Source organism: Schistocerca piceifrons, chromosome 3 (genome assembly GCF_021461385.2).
Source record: "Schistocerca piceifrons isolate TAMUIC-IGC-003096 chromosome 3, iqSchPice1.1, whole genome shotgun sequence".
NCBI lineage: Eukaryota > Metazoa > Arthropoda > Insecta > Orthoptera > Acrididae > Schistocerca > Schistocerca piceifrons.
This window is the reverse complement of record NC_060140.1, coordinates 766,667,870-766,680,629: the sequence shown is the minus strand read 5'-3', so window position 1 is coordinate 766,680,629 and position 12,760 is coordinate 766,667,870. Positions and strand designations below refer to the sequence as shown.

At 44.3% G+C, this 12,760-nt stretch overlaps 1 protein-coding gene across 1 annotated transcript in view; it reads left to right on the top strand.

The window, feature by feature from the left end:
- Window positions 1-12,095, top strand: part of LOC124789039 (dipeptidase 1-like) — a 169,110-nt gene extending 157,015 nt beyond the window's left edge. The window contains exon 10 of the mRNA XM_047256329.1: window positions 11,692-12,095. Within this exon, the coding sequence (XP_047112285.1) occupies window positions 11,692-11,820 (129 nt within the window). The 3' untranslated portion in view covers window positions 11,821-12,095. The remainder of the gene's footprint in view (window positions 1-11,691) is intronic.
- The last annotated feature ends 665 nt before the right edge of the window (window positions 12,096-12,760 follow it).

Genomic DNA, 12,760 nt, shown 5'->3' with positions numbered 1-12,760 from the left:
GAAGCCGATCAGTCAAAACTGGTTTTAATCAAGATTCCGTAGCTTAAATTTCGTTAGCAGAACCATGATTCTTACACATCATGTTTATGTCTACCATAGAAACTAAGATTATTAGTAACACTGAACGAATGCTACTTTATGTAATTTTCACCGCTTGAAGGGTAATCCTGTATTATGGCTCACTTTCAGTAGGAAACTATCGAATCAATACGACTATCTAGCCTGTAAAATCTCTCCAGAAACTAACTCTCAAGGCCAATATCCTAGTTCCTCTCTCCTTTGAGCTACGCGAAATTGGTAGCGTATGTCGCTGAACCTGAGACACAGCCAATCGCACTTGGCTATGTGAGAAAGATACGGGCAGGAACAACATCGCAGCTGTCAAGCAATCGCTGCCACGTGTTTCCGTGTCATTCTTGGAAATATAAAGTCCACTTCAATTGCCCTTCTCTGTGACAAGTAGACCAATTGTGCAATCCAGTTTCTTTCCACTATTTATAGTACACAGAAGTAATTGAAACAGGAGAAGAAAATAGATCTGCACTGAAATGGCCTTGTGCCGTCAGGATAGTAACTCATTTCAAGCTGGCTGTCGTAGCAGTATCACTATGCTGCAGGTTCAATAAAGTTTGTGAAGTAAGAGAGAATTTAATTAATGACATTGTCTATACATGTCACTTAACAGAAAATGAAATTATGCCACCAAAGTGGGGCGACAATTTATCAAAATTCCAAACAGTTTTGCTATCGTTCGAGGCATTAGAGCTCGTTAACCTTGAACTGTTATCGGGGCATACCTAGTTCAGCGACGAAGATTTGGGATGACAAGATTACTGTATTCTTGTCGGAAAGTTATCATACGGTGTTCGTAAGAAATTGCATTGGCTGGCAAATAACTTATGTACATGGTGAGCGAGGCTTAATCAGTTTTCATGAAACAATAAACATTTTTAGCTTACGAAGGTAAAATTGTTATAAATTGCTAATATTCAAAATAAGCATCTCTGCTATCTACCAGTTTCTGTAGATGGATGAGGATGTTTGCATCTGCCTTCTGCTGATAATCCACTGGAAGGTTTTGGAGGAAATTGGCGAATTAACTTTTCCAATTCATGAGGGGTTTTTGATTTTGTGTGACAAACTTCTTCTTTCTCCCATCCCCAGAGGAAGAAATCGCAGGGCATTAGGTCTGGATTCCTTGGTGACCATTCGAGGGGCTACAACGTCCTAGCCAGTGTCCTCGAAAACGGGAAAGTTGGAAATCTGTGTTCCTATGGGACCAAACTGCTGAGGTCATCGACCCTTAGGTTTACACACTACTTATTGTAACTTTAACTAACTTTCACTAAGAACAACACACACACACACACACACACACACACAAACAAACACACACACACACACACACACACACACACACACACACACACACACACACACACGCACACACACAAACAGACACACACACGCCGCACGCACACACACATGCCCAAGGGAGGACTCGAACCGCAGACGGGGTGGAGCCGCACGAACCAAGGCCAGGAGCCTCAGACAGCGCGGCTCGAAAACGGATATCGAAAGTAGGCATATAAAGGTAACGTTCTGAACTCATTGTGACCCGAGTGGGATATGAATACATAAGCATCGTGGATGCAATGCCGCACCACACAGCGGCTTTTGGGCGACGTTGGCTTTGTTCAGCCATCACATTCTGATTCTCTGTTGCACAATAATAACAACTATGCCGCTTAACAAATTTCCCATCATGAAACACAGCTTCATCTGAGCACAGGATACTACCGAAAAATATCGGACCATCCTTCATACCAAGCAGTTGTCACCTCTCCATATTCCAAACGATGATCACAGTGTTCAGGCGATAACTCGAGGCGGAAATGTGGTTTGTATGGACGAAAATCCAACTCACAACAATTAGAATTGCATGCAATCTCAAGCCACTTTCGTGACGTGCCTAGTTTTGTTAGATCATAGGACTTCCGATGAACATAAGGACTTGTGCATCTTCCTCCGTCCTGGATGTTGTGGGTCAACAGCTTCTCGTAACATCTTATGCAGAATGTGTGTCCTTAAAATTCGAGTAGCAAATTTTTATGTTCATTGCATCTACCGAGGCTGGAGGACGTTTCACACTTCGACACCATCTCTGTACTTGCTGGCAACTGTACCACAGATCGTCATCCTGCGTACCGGGATGCCAGCTGAGCCCGTTCAAAAAGATTAGAAGTTACGCAATGGTCCGCCACTGATACCAGCGATGACATAAATGTTATTTAATGTAATAAAGGTACTAAATCACTGTAAGGGAAAAAATTTTCTTCGTTTCATGAAAATTAATTAAGTATTAAGAAGTTACAACAAAATTTAAATAGGCAGTTAGATATGACCCACTCTGAATATGCAAGTTGTTAGGAGTGTAAGTGCAGCTATTTTTATTGGTGATTGAGAGCAGTGTACTGAGCAACATCAAATCAGTATTTAATTCATTTTTGACTAATAATTACAGCCATTAGGAGTAGTATATTTTAAGGTTTGTTAAGACCTTTAAGTAGAGATAGCTAGCGCTTAATGTGTATATTCCCCTGAGCAACACGTCAGGTGTTGAAAAATGGACATGTGGACGTTAAACCTTTAGTCTGTACTGAAAGGCGTAGTGCTGTTAGTGGAGAGGTTACGACGGTGTAGAAAACATCAGATAGTAAATTATGTGACGTGTTTGCAGGAATTCTGTGAGACGCTGGGAAAAATTCACTAACACACGGAGCTAGGTACCAACGTTCACAGTACCTGCTCTTACACGTCTAACACTCTCTATGTTCGACGCAGTTCTGTAACAGAAGAGTAAAGAGTGCAGTGTATATCCTGGCAGCGGAAGAAATGCGAGGAAATAAAATTGATCGTAGAATGGAACAAGTGTACAAAGATTAGTGCACGTCCGTAGCAAATTCAGACGTTCAGCGCAACCTCTGGGACCTTGGCTATCACAGTAACTCCCCGGTCTTCGATAATGAAGGCAACCACTTTCTGAATGTAGTAGCGCGGTGTAGCGTTCCGGATACTGCATCGCTGGCCAATGACATCGTTACTTTCGTGAAGCACTTCTGCCAAGTCGTGCCTTTTAGAACGGGCATACAGTGCTCTCCGTACCCTTGTGCTATTATTCGATGAATTTTCATTCCCCGTACTCCTTCCACAGTCACAAGAAACATCACGCCCCGTTTTCTCTTCTTTTGAAGCCTTCAATTCTCGGTTTTCAGCACTGTTGAGTGTAGTGGACGGCCGACGCGAGCTTGTGCTCCTTTTATATGAAGATGGTATCTGTTCTTTAGGACATGTCATCTTGCAGCTCTCGAATTACAATGATATCCAGACCATTAGCTACTTAGAGGCGTTGATAAATATCAACGGCGACAGTTGAAAATGTGAACCCCGACCGGCACTCGAACCCGTCTGCTTACATACCAGACGCTCTATCCAACTGAGCCATCGAGGACACAGAGGAAAGTGCGACTGCATGGACTTATCTCTGGCACGCTCCTCGTGATACCCACGCCTCCAACTTACACTTCCAACTTACTGTCCACACACTACATTTGTAGTGTCCCTGCCCACTATACCCATTACTCGCGGCAGTCAATCTACTGATTCCCGTAAGAGTTTGAGAAATGTGAGGGCATTCGCACTGAAGAAGATCATTGGCCGGTAAGCCTTGTCTACATGATGATGGTATCTGTTCTTTCGGACATGTCGGAAAGAACAGAAGTCATTCGTGATCTTTCAGCTCTCGAATAATGAAGTTAAAATGAAGTCCAGACCATTAGCAGCTTATAGGTCTTGAAAATATCAACTGGGACCATTGAAAGTGTGTGCTTCGACCGGGACCGTGCTCCTTTTGTCCTCACGTGGGTACGCGCCCATTCCCGCTAGTGGCGAGTTTGGCTCTCTTAGAAGGACTACACCTTCTTCGGTAGTCCTAGGCATTATTGTTCCTTCATCGTGTTTCATTTTACTGCTTCGTTTCTCTTTGAATGAGCAAAATAAATCTGGAACACTTTAATTGCTTCAAAAACTGCAAAAAAGCTACACTGTTGTATAAATAATGACTTCCACATAATTCAAAACATTTACGAGGCTACGTTTCACTGACATCACCGCAAAACGATGAATGTAAAAAGTTTATCGATTACTGTATTTTTGTTGTTCGTTCAATAAAACTTCAACATCAGTATGTTATTTTAACTTATTATTTCTTTACTATTAAATCCATTCGCAACTCATTTGACACCCGGTTGGTAACAGACAGAAAGAAAGTATCAAAAGAATACAGCTGCAAAATAATATCTCTGTGTGGCAAGTTTTGAGTAGATATGAGGTCATAGTCATTCGCATGCTCCAAAAACAAGCTCTTGCTTAAAAGGGAAGGCCTAATCCCCAGATTATAATCAAAAAAGGTTTCATAATTAGTGCACTTTGTGCACCAACAATCTTTGAACATTACATCAAACCGCTTCTATACTATATTTGACTGTGTAATTAACGTAAAACATTTAATACATGAACCTATTTGCTAATTAATCAGAAGTTTGAAGCTGTTTTGCAGACGGAAGTTAAATTCTTTAAGGAACAGGAGGTCTAAAGTATGGACAGCACCCACGTTCTGGCCACGCGCCGAACGTGCCCGATGGACCGCCGTGTCAACCTAAGCCAATGACGATATCGAGATGTGGCGTGGAGGGGCGTTGTGTACAGCACACCGCTCTCTCGGCCGTTGTCCGGTTAGCAGATCTGGTGCCGCCGTCACTCGGTCAAGATGGATATCGACTGGCGCCTAGTTCGAGTCCACCAAACAAGAAATTTTAGCAATACCGCAAATCACTCAATTGCGGAATCGTGGATCGGGGAAAGGTGGGGTGGGGAAGGGGGAGGGTAAACTGGTATCAGATAATCAGGTTACCTAAAGAAATTGAGCATGCAGTCGACCTACTGGTCCTACATTAGATTCTATTCTTTCTTTTATTATCTTTGTTATTCTTTCTCATTGTCAGTGTGGAGATTCGCGATCCGTTGATGTGTGGATAAGAATTCCACGTCAAGATCGCAAATTTTCTGTAATGATTAGCGGTTACGGCTCACTGACGACCCACCTTTAGCTCGTCTCAAATGCTGTTCAGTGTGAGACAATCATTATACGTTGTCGTATTCTTAGAGCTAAGTCGCCCATGACAAGTATTCCGCAATCTCCCTTCACTTGACAAAGCATATTTATGTTATTCTTTGACATTGTCAATGGGGAGACAAGCGATCCGTTGAAATGGTATTTCAGGTGAACAGAGGTTGTAAAAGACTGATTCAAAGGCGACTTAGCTCTAAGAATACGATAATGTGCAATGAGTGTCACACCTGGGTATGACAGCATAAAATATTATGTCCATTATAATTATCCGGGCTGTTATGCCGTGGTCGGTTGATGAATTCTGAGGTGATTCCCAACGTTTCGTCTCCGACTGCGGGAGACATCTTCAAGGGGGTCCGTAGCTTGATGGAAGGTCCAACACACACACTGGCTCGCTACTGACTGCCGCTAAATTCCGTGTCCGCGCGTCCCCGCGCCGCGGCGTGACGTCACGTGTTTTGAAAACGTCAGTGCAATTGGCCGCCGTCCGTCGCCGTCGATCGCCGTTGCCATCACCCAGTAATGGACGAGTGGTACACATCTTCTTTAACACCGGCATCCATATACCGTTTAATTTGACGCCCTCCCCCTTTCGGTTGAAATTATTTGGGTGTTTAGCGATTTCGATTGCCTCCCTGTAGAGCCTTTCGTAGTATCCGCTCGTGGCCGCTAGTACTTGCGTCTCCTCGAAACGAATATTGTGGTTCCCTGGCTGGAAAGCATGCTCCGCAACAGCTGATCGTTCCTCTTCTACAATTTCCCTTGTGCTCCTCCAAACGTTTAGAAACAGTTCTTTTGGTGGTACCCACATAAACATCACCACAGCTGCATGGGATCCTATACACTCCAAATTTTTCCAATGGCTTGCGCGCGTCCTTGGCAGGCCTAAGGTATTCCTGTATCTTCCTGGTGGGCTTGTAAATTACGGTAATATTCCGCTTCGTCAAGATCCTCCCTATTCTTTCCGTTACATTTTTAACAAACGGCAGGAAAACCTTAGATTTTGCAGTAGCCTGTACGTCAGTATGATTTCTGCGTGGCTGCCTCAACGCACGTTTTATTTCGGCGGACGAATATCCGTTCTTCGTTAGTGCATTGTGGAGATGTTCCATCTCAGCGTCGAGCAACTCAGGTTCACAAATATTTCTAGCTCTGTCCGCTAACGTCTTGATAACACCCCGCTTCTGTTGTGGGTGGTGGTTCGAATCCCGGTGCAAATAACGGTCCGTGTGCGTGGGTTTGCTGTACGAGTGGCCCAAACTACCATTTTCGTTTCTAAACACAAGCACATCGAGGAAATGTAGTTTGCAGTCTACCTCCTCCTCCAAAGTAAACTGAATTCTTGAGTTTATACTGTTCAGATGTTCGTGGAACCGGCTTAGTTCCTCCCTACCATGTCTCCACATGGTAGTTTGGGCCACTCAGTGTTGGCAATAGCTGGGTAGTCGTTGGTGCATGTGAATGTTATGCAGTACGTCTCCACAACCCCTCGCCCACGTGCTAGATGGGATTTAAGTGGTGTGAACAGGTAGGCCCATCGATTCACCGAATATACTTCCGTTACAATATCTTCACCAGCTGCGCAGTTGAATGCGTTCGCACAATGTCATTCATGAAAACTGTGTCATTGACATATGCATCCCTGAGCAGAGGCACATGGGAAGGAGTACACTATGACAATAACGTTGACTACGGAGTATATTGTTTTAGAAGGTATGGATGTCAGCAGTATCATGCAACATTAAGCCTCCCCATGTCGTAATACCAGCACCACCAAAATGTGTGTGTTTATGGGGGGGGGGGGGGGGGGGGGTCGTTACATTCGGCGCTGACTTCATTTTTGTGTACGACACTGCACAACCCTATCGAACAGCTCTGGTGTAAGATCTCTTGGAACGAGAGTATTTTCGGCGGATTGTCGGTCCCACCGGTGCCGGCCTGTGTGGCCGAGCAGTTGTAGGCGCTTTAGTCTGGAACCGTGGGACCGCTACGGTCGCAAGTTCGAATCCTGCCTCGGGCATTGATGTGTGTGATGTCCTTAGGTTAGCTAGGGTTAAGTATGTTCTACGTTGTAGAGGACTGATGGCCTCAAATGTTGTCCCATAATGCTTAGTCTCAGCAAGGAGGTGTGAGACGCAATGGGAGACGTAGTGTTTCCACTTGTGCCAGCGATCATCTATTACAGTGGAGGACGAGCGGAACACGTTACCACAAGGACTTATTGGCATCTTTGTGGCCAGCATGGGAGCGTGTCGCACAGCGTGCGTTACTGTCTGTGGTGACCATACACTCTATTAAGTATGATGTCCCGTCTTTTGAAATGTCTTGGTTACCATCATCAATCGCGTTGACGTCTTTGTAATTACTGTCTTTGAATAAAAGTTTGAATTTCGTACGTCTCGTTGCGTATTTCTTTCGGTTACCTTCTGCGCTGTACTGCACTAGAGCAGTTCATTCTGTGTATGATACAAGACTCATCGAACTGTGTTACTTGACATGACGTGTCAATCGAAAGTTAGATTAGTCCTCAAGTTCGGCACAACAGTATTCAAAATATGTAGGTGAAACACATACTTAGGAAGAAAACAAATGTATCATTACTTTATAAAACTATTTCTGATGACAGTTATGTCAGACTCCTGGGTTTTATAGCGAGGTGGCGAGATGCGCGCAGCGGAGACTGGTTAGCGGTAGAGGTGTGGTGACAGACAGATGGCTGGACTGCGCCGCCCAACAGGTGCGTAGCGCGGGCAGACGAGTTGGAGCGGAGGGCGGCGGCCGCACACGCGCGGTACAGCACACGCTAGCGCACACACTCTCACTCACACGCGTACGCACACGCACGGTCCGGCAGCGTCCGCGGGGCGTGCCGTATTGATTCACGGGAGCGGGCGGCCAGCCGTGCCCAGCGGACTGAGGTGAGGTGAGGTGCGCCACCGCAGGCCCCTCTCGCTGCCCTCCCGCCCCTCCTCCAAGCTCTCCGCACCACCCTGCTAACCTCTCCTCCAAACGCGGCCACCGGACACTGTTTGTGGCCAGTCGCACCTGTGTTTCCCATGCCGAGCTGGCCAATGTGCGTGCGGTCCCGTCTCGCTCATTAGCCGCATTTATTCCGGCCGTTTCGCCTAGCCGCCACTTTTGTGCAGCGCCGTGTTGGAAATTGCGCCGAACGGCCTACCTTTATCAGCGGCAGTACGATACAGTGGAGTGATTTCATGGCAGATACTGCGTGTTTTCTTTGTCACGATACAAATTTACAAGTTCAATAGACATGAGCGATATTGTTATCTGGACCTACGGAAGCGTTGGTCAGGAAATGACTAAGTGGAATTTTATAAGCCTTAGTTTTAAGTTTAACGTTTTCTATTGGTCATCTGATGACAATAAAGCTTTAAAAGCATTTCTTTGTATTTTATTTATTTATTTGTAATATTGCATATTTGACTACATTTATGAAAGTTACACATAATGGTATCTCCTACCACGCATGCAAGAAGAACATCAGCCCACGTAGTTCAAAAATAGTTCAAATGGCTCTGCGCACTATGCGACTCAACTTCTGAGACTCGCCTTGAACTTAGAACTGATTAAACCTAACTAACCTAAGGACAACACACACATCCATGCTTGAGGCAGGATTCGAACCTGCGGACGCAGCGGTCGCTCGGCTGCAGGCTGCAGCGCCTAGAACCGCACGGCCACTCCGGCCGGCTCCACGCAGTTCCGTTCTATCTACAGCCTCATAAAAAAGACTAGTCCACACTTGCTGTAGATATAGGGAGAAATAAATGTTCGTACTCCTGTCTACGGAGCCTAATCTCTCTCAACTTATTCTGCACTGTAAAGCTTAGAAATAATTGCTTGGTGAACATCCTATAGTTGTCTGTTCTGATGACGGCAAGTGGTGGCCGAGACCGGCTAACAGTACCAAATACTTCTGTGAATGCGTCAAAACGAATACATAGAATACAATGAAATACTCAATTAGTGTCGGGTGGCAAGCAGTCAGTTTTATCAATAGTTGTGATTAACCATATGGTATTGCTGGCAAACTTCTACAAGACAAGATCTCAGTACGTAAATACGATGGGTTGTACATGTACAAACAAATGGTTACAAATTCATAAAAAATTGGTGACTCATACAAGAGAAAGTTCTTTACAAGTTGAGCAAGTCACAACGCTTCCGTCCACCTCTGGCACTGCAAGCAGTTTTTCGGCTTGGTACCGATTGACGGATTTGTTGGATGTCGTCCTGAAAATTATTGTGCGAAATTTTGTACCATTAGCGCATTAGATAGTCAAAATCCCGAGCTGGTGCTCTCGAAAACACTTGGGTCTATAGCAGCATTGTACTCTACTGTCTGATGTGCCAAAGATTGCCACCGCCTACCCGGCTTTACAGATCGGACAAGCTTCAGAACTCCATGTTGCTAACAGTAGATGACAGTAGTCAAGGTTGTTAATTCGTTTTCGTATTACAATACATGATGCTAATCCAATGTCCAGATGTCATAATTCATTCGAACGGACCAAGGAAAAGAGAGTGGGTGAAGTACAACACATTATTAATTGGTGGAACGTAGTTTTTCTACAAGTCTATGCACAAATTTCACACGTATCTGTGTTCCACATACACTACGAGAATATGCAAACGTTGCGTATGTAACTATACAGAAATAAAAATGCAACTCCAAACATCCAAAATCGCTTTTGTGCAGCCTTTATTGTGATTTATAGTAAAGGCTGTACAATGGCGATCTTGGCTGTTTGAAGTTACACCTCTGTATCTGAATTAATGTAGATCGCCCCCTACTTTGACAATGTCAAGCGTATACAGTACGCAGTTATCATTTACAGTGGAGCCAACACCGTCGAAAAGGACATGACGGTAGAAGACTGGAATTTTTCCGTTGGCTGATTGCAAACTTGCAAGTAAGATCATAAATACTTTTTACTGATGAATACAATTTCTCTCGTGACGTATCAATAACACTCGTAAATCACATCGGTGGTCCAACGTAAGGCCACATACTTAGATGGTGTCACCCTTTCAAGAACATTTCCCTTTTACATTTGTGGTGTGCGTTAAGGAAGACAATGTTGTTTGAACCTGCAGTGTTACGCATTGGCTTGAAGAGCCCCGTCACAAATGCCATCTCGAAAACTGGTAGGACATATATTTTTGCAGAATGACCGGGCCCTTGCCCATTCTAGTCGTCAGATTACATCATGTAAATCCAATATTCCAAGTACTGGTGGATAGTCTGAAACGGTCGTTGTCGGACCTTATCCCTTCACATATTTGGTGGCAAGCTGAAACGCATTGTCTACAGAGAAACAATAACACAAGATTATGCTTATCCATTACGGATATTTTGAACCGTGACTGTATATTGAATGTAAATAAGTTATACAAAACTGCAGCCAGTCACTTTTTTGAATAATTATGTTTCATTCCAAGAACCGGTTTTCGAACCTTGTCAGGTTGTTGTAAAGCGCATGCTGGATGCTGAAAAATTTTGGCTGTCGAAGTGTAAATGAATATAGTTTGTGTGGAAGCATGTGTAGTGATATAACTACTGGACGTCTAAATGGAGGCAGACAGATGGACAATAACGGTAAAAAGCCGCCTATATTGTCACAAGCCAGCACCCAGCATTATGTTAGGAATAATGATATAACTTCCTGAAACCATCTGAAGATGAACCTGACAAGTTTCGGAAACCGCTTCATGGAATAAAACATAATTATTCAAAAAAGTGACTGGCTGCAGTTTTGTATAACTTATTTACATACAATAACACAAGAGACTAGGTGATGGGATTACGAATAGCGCTCTCTCAGTAATTTGTGCGATTAAACCGCTATCCCGGGACTCATTACCACGTCACGTTACCTATATAACGGTTTCCATAGAAACTACATGCTGAGGCAGTGTAAATGAAGCCGTGCAATAGGCGAAATTTATTTATACAGTATTTGAGAATGAGACACTTGCTGCTTTCCAGGAAACTTAACACGTAATGTCAAACCTTTATCCGCACCAAAATGACGAATGGAAATAATTTATCAGTTACTACATTTTCCTTGTTGCAATCGAACTTCAGCATCAGGCATCAGGGTTTTACTTCTTCACTGCAATCTCTATTATCCACATATAGCACTAAATGTTCTTGCAAAATTGTGTCACTGCACGACACATAGTTTAGTAGAACTGAGATGCTTTATAGCAACATGTACCACTGCAGTGTTTGTTTGTTTGTTTGTGTGTGTGTGTGTGTGTGTGTGTGTGTGTGTGTGTGTGTGTGTGTGTGTGTGTGTATGTGTGTGTTTTCCTGCTATATTGATACTACACTCAATTTATAACGAAAAATTTGCCAATAAAACAAAAAGCCTTGGTTCCAGCACCGTCAGCGTGCTACTTCTAGAATGTATCACACTGTTCTCTAAAGCATACGTGCTTCGATGGTAAAAGCTGAACGAAACGTTTTGCTATAGGTTCGAGACGAGATGCGCGAGGCAGGAGTCCAACCTTCGGAGGAGCTGATCTCCGAGCCGGGTACACCGGGCCCCGCGTCGCCCTGCGCTTTCGACATCAGCCGCGCTGAGCGCGAGATGGAGCTGTGACGCGCGGCGCGCTCCGCCTGCGACCGCCGCAGCCCCTGCTGCATCCGCTACCCGCGTCACTTCCCAGGGGACTGCCGCGCCGACGCTGCCGTCTCTGCCGTCACCACCGGATCCGCGGTCCTCGGCTTCGGCATCCGTGCAGACGCTGCTGGCGTCCTTCTCATCCACTAGCAGCGGCCGTGTGAGGAGTGATTACAGTGCACGCCGTACCCGTGCTGGAAATGGAGCACACGAGCGGAGCATGTGACTCCTGTTCTGAAAACATGGAACGTTTCTTGCAGTTGTTACCATGTTCACTGTCACAAGACATAAATATTTCCAGTCTAATTTTCAGTGAATCATACATTTCAGCTGTATTCGCTAATAAGCAACGATTGACTGAATATAACGGACATTGCTAGATTTATGTTGTGTTTAAATATTTTGTAAAATTATGAAAACGACCAGTGATTGCAGTTATAACACTGGTCGTGAATCGTATGTGTCTTCCAAACCGATCTTAAACGTAGAAGAAGAAAAAATTCCATAAACCCTGCTATTTGGCGGGAGAATGATATTCAGTAGACACCAGTTCTGCAGTCATTATTACAGAACGTCCTTATTCTTCGACACCGTCATTAACTGAAGCGCTAATTGATAAGTAACATTACGTATTACGTTCATAGCGTAAATGTACTTACCAACTCTGCAGGCGCCGCTGTACGACGAGCATTGCCAAAGAAATATCAATATACTACCACTTACTTTTACGTATTAAATGGACTGCGGATACGTAAACACCCCAGCTAACATATCTGTAACGCGAAATCATGTATCTGTATTTTCTAAACAATGCAGAGATAAATTGAGCACCTGCAAAACAGACCGAGAGTTAATGAAGTATTCCACTTCATATCAGTCAAAGTTCTGCTTCTACGAATGTCTGGTTTGAAATGAACTA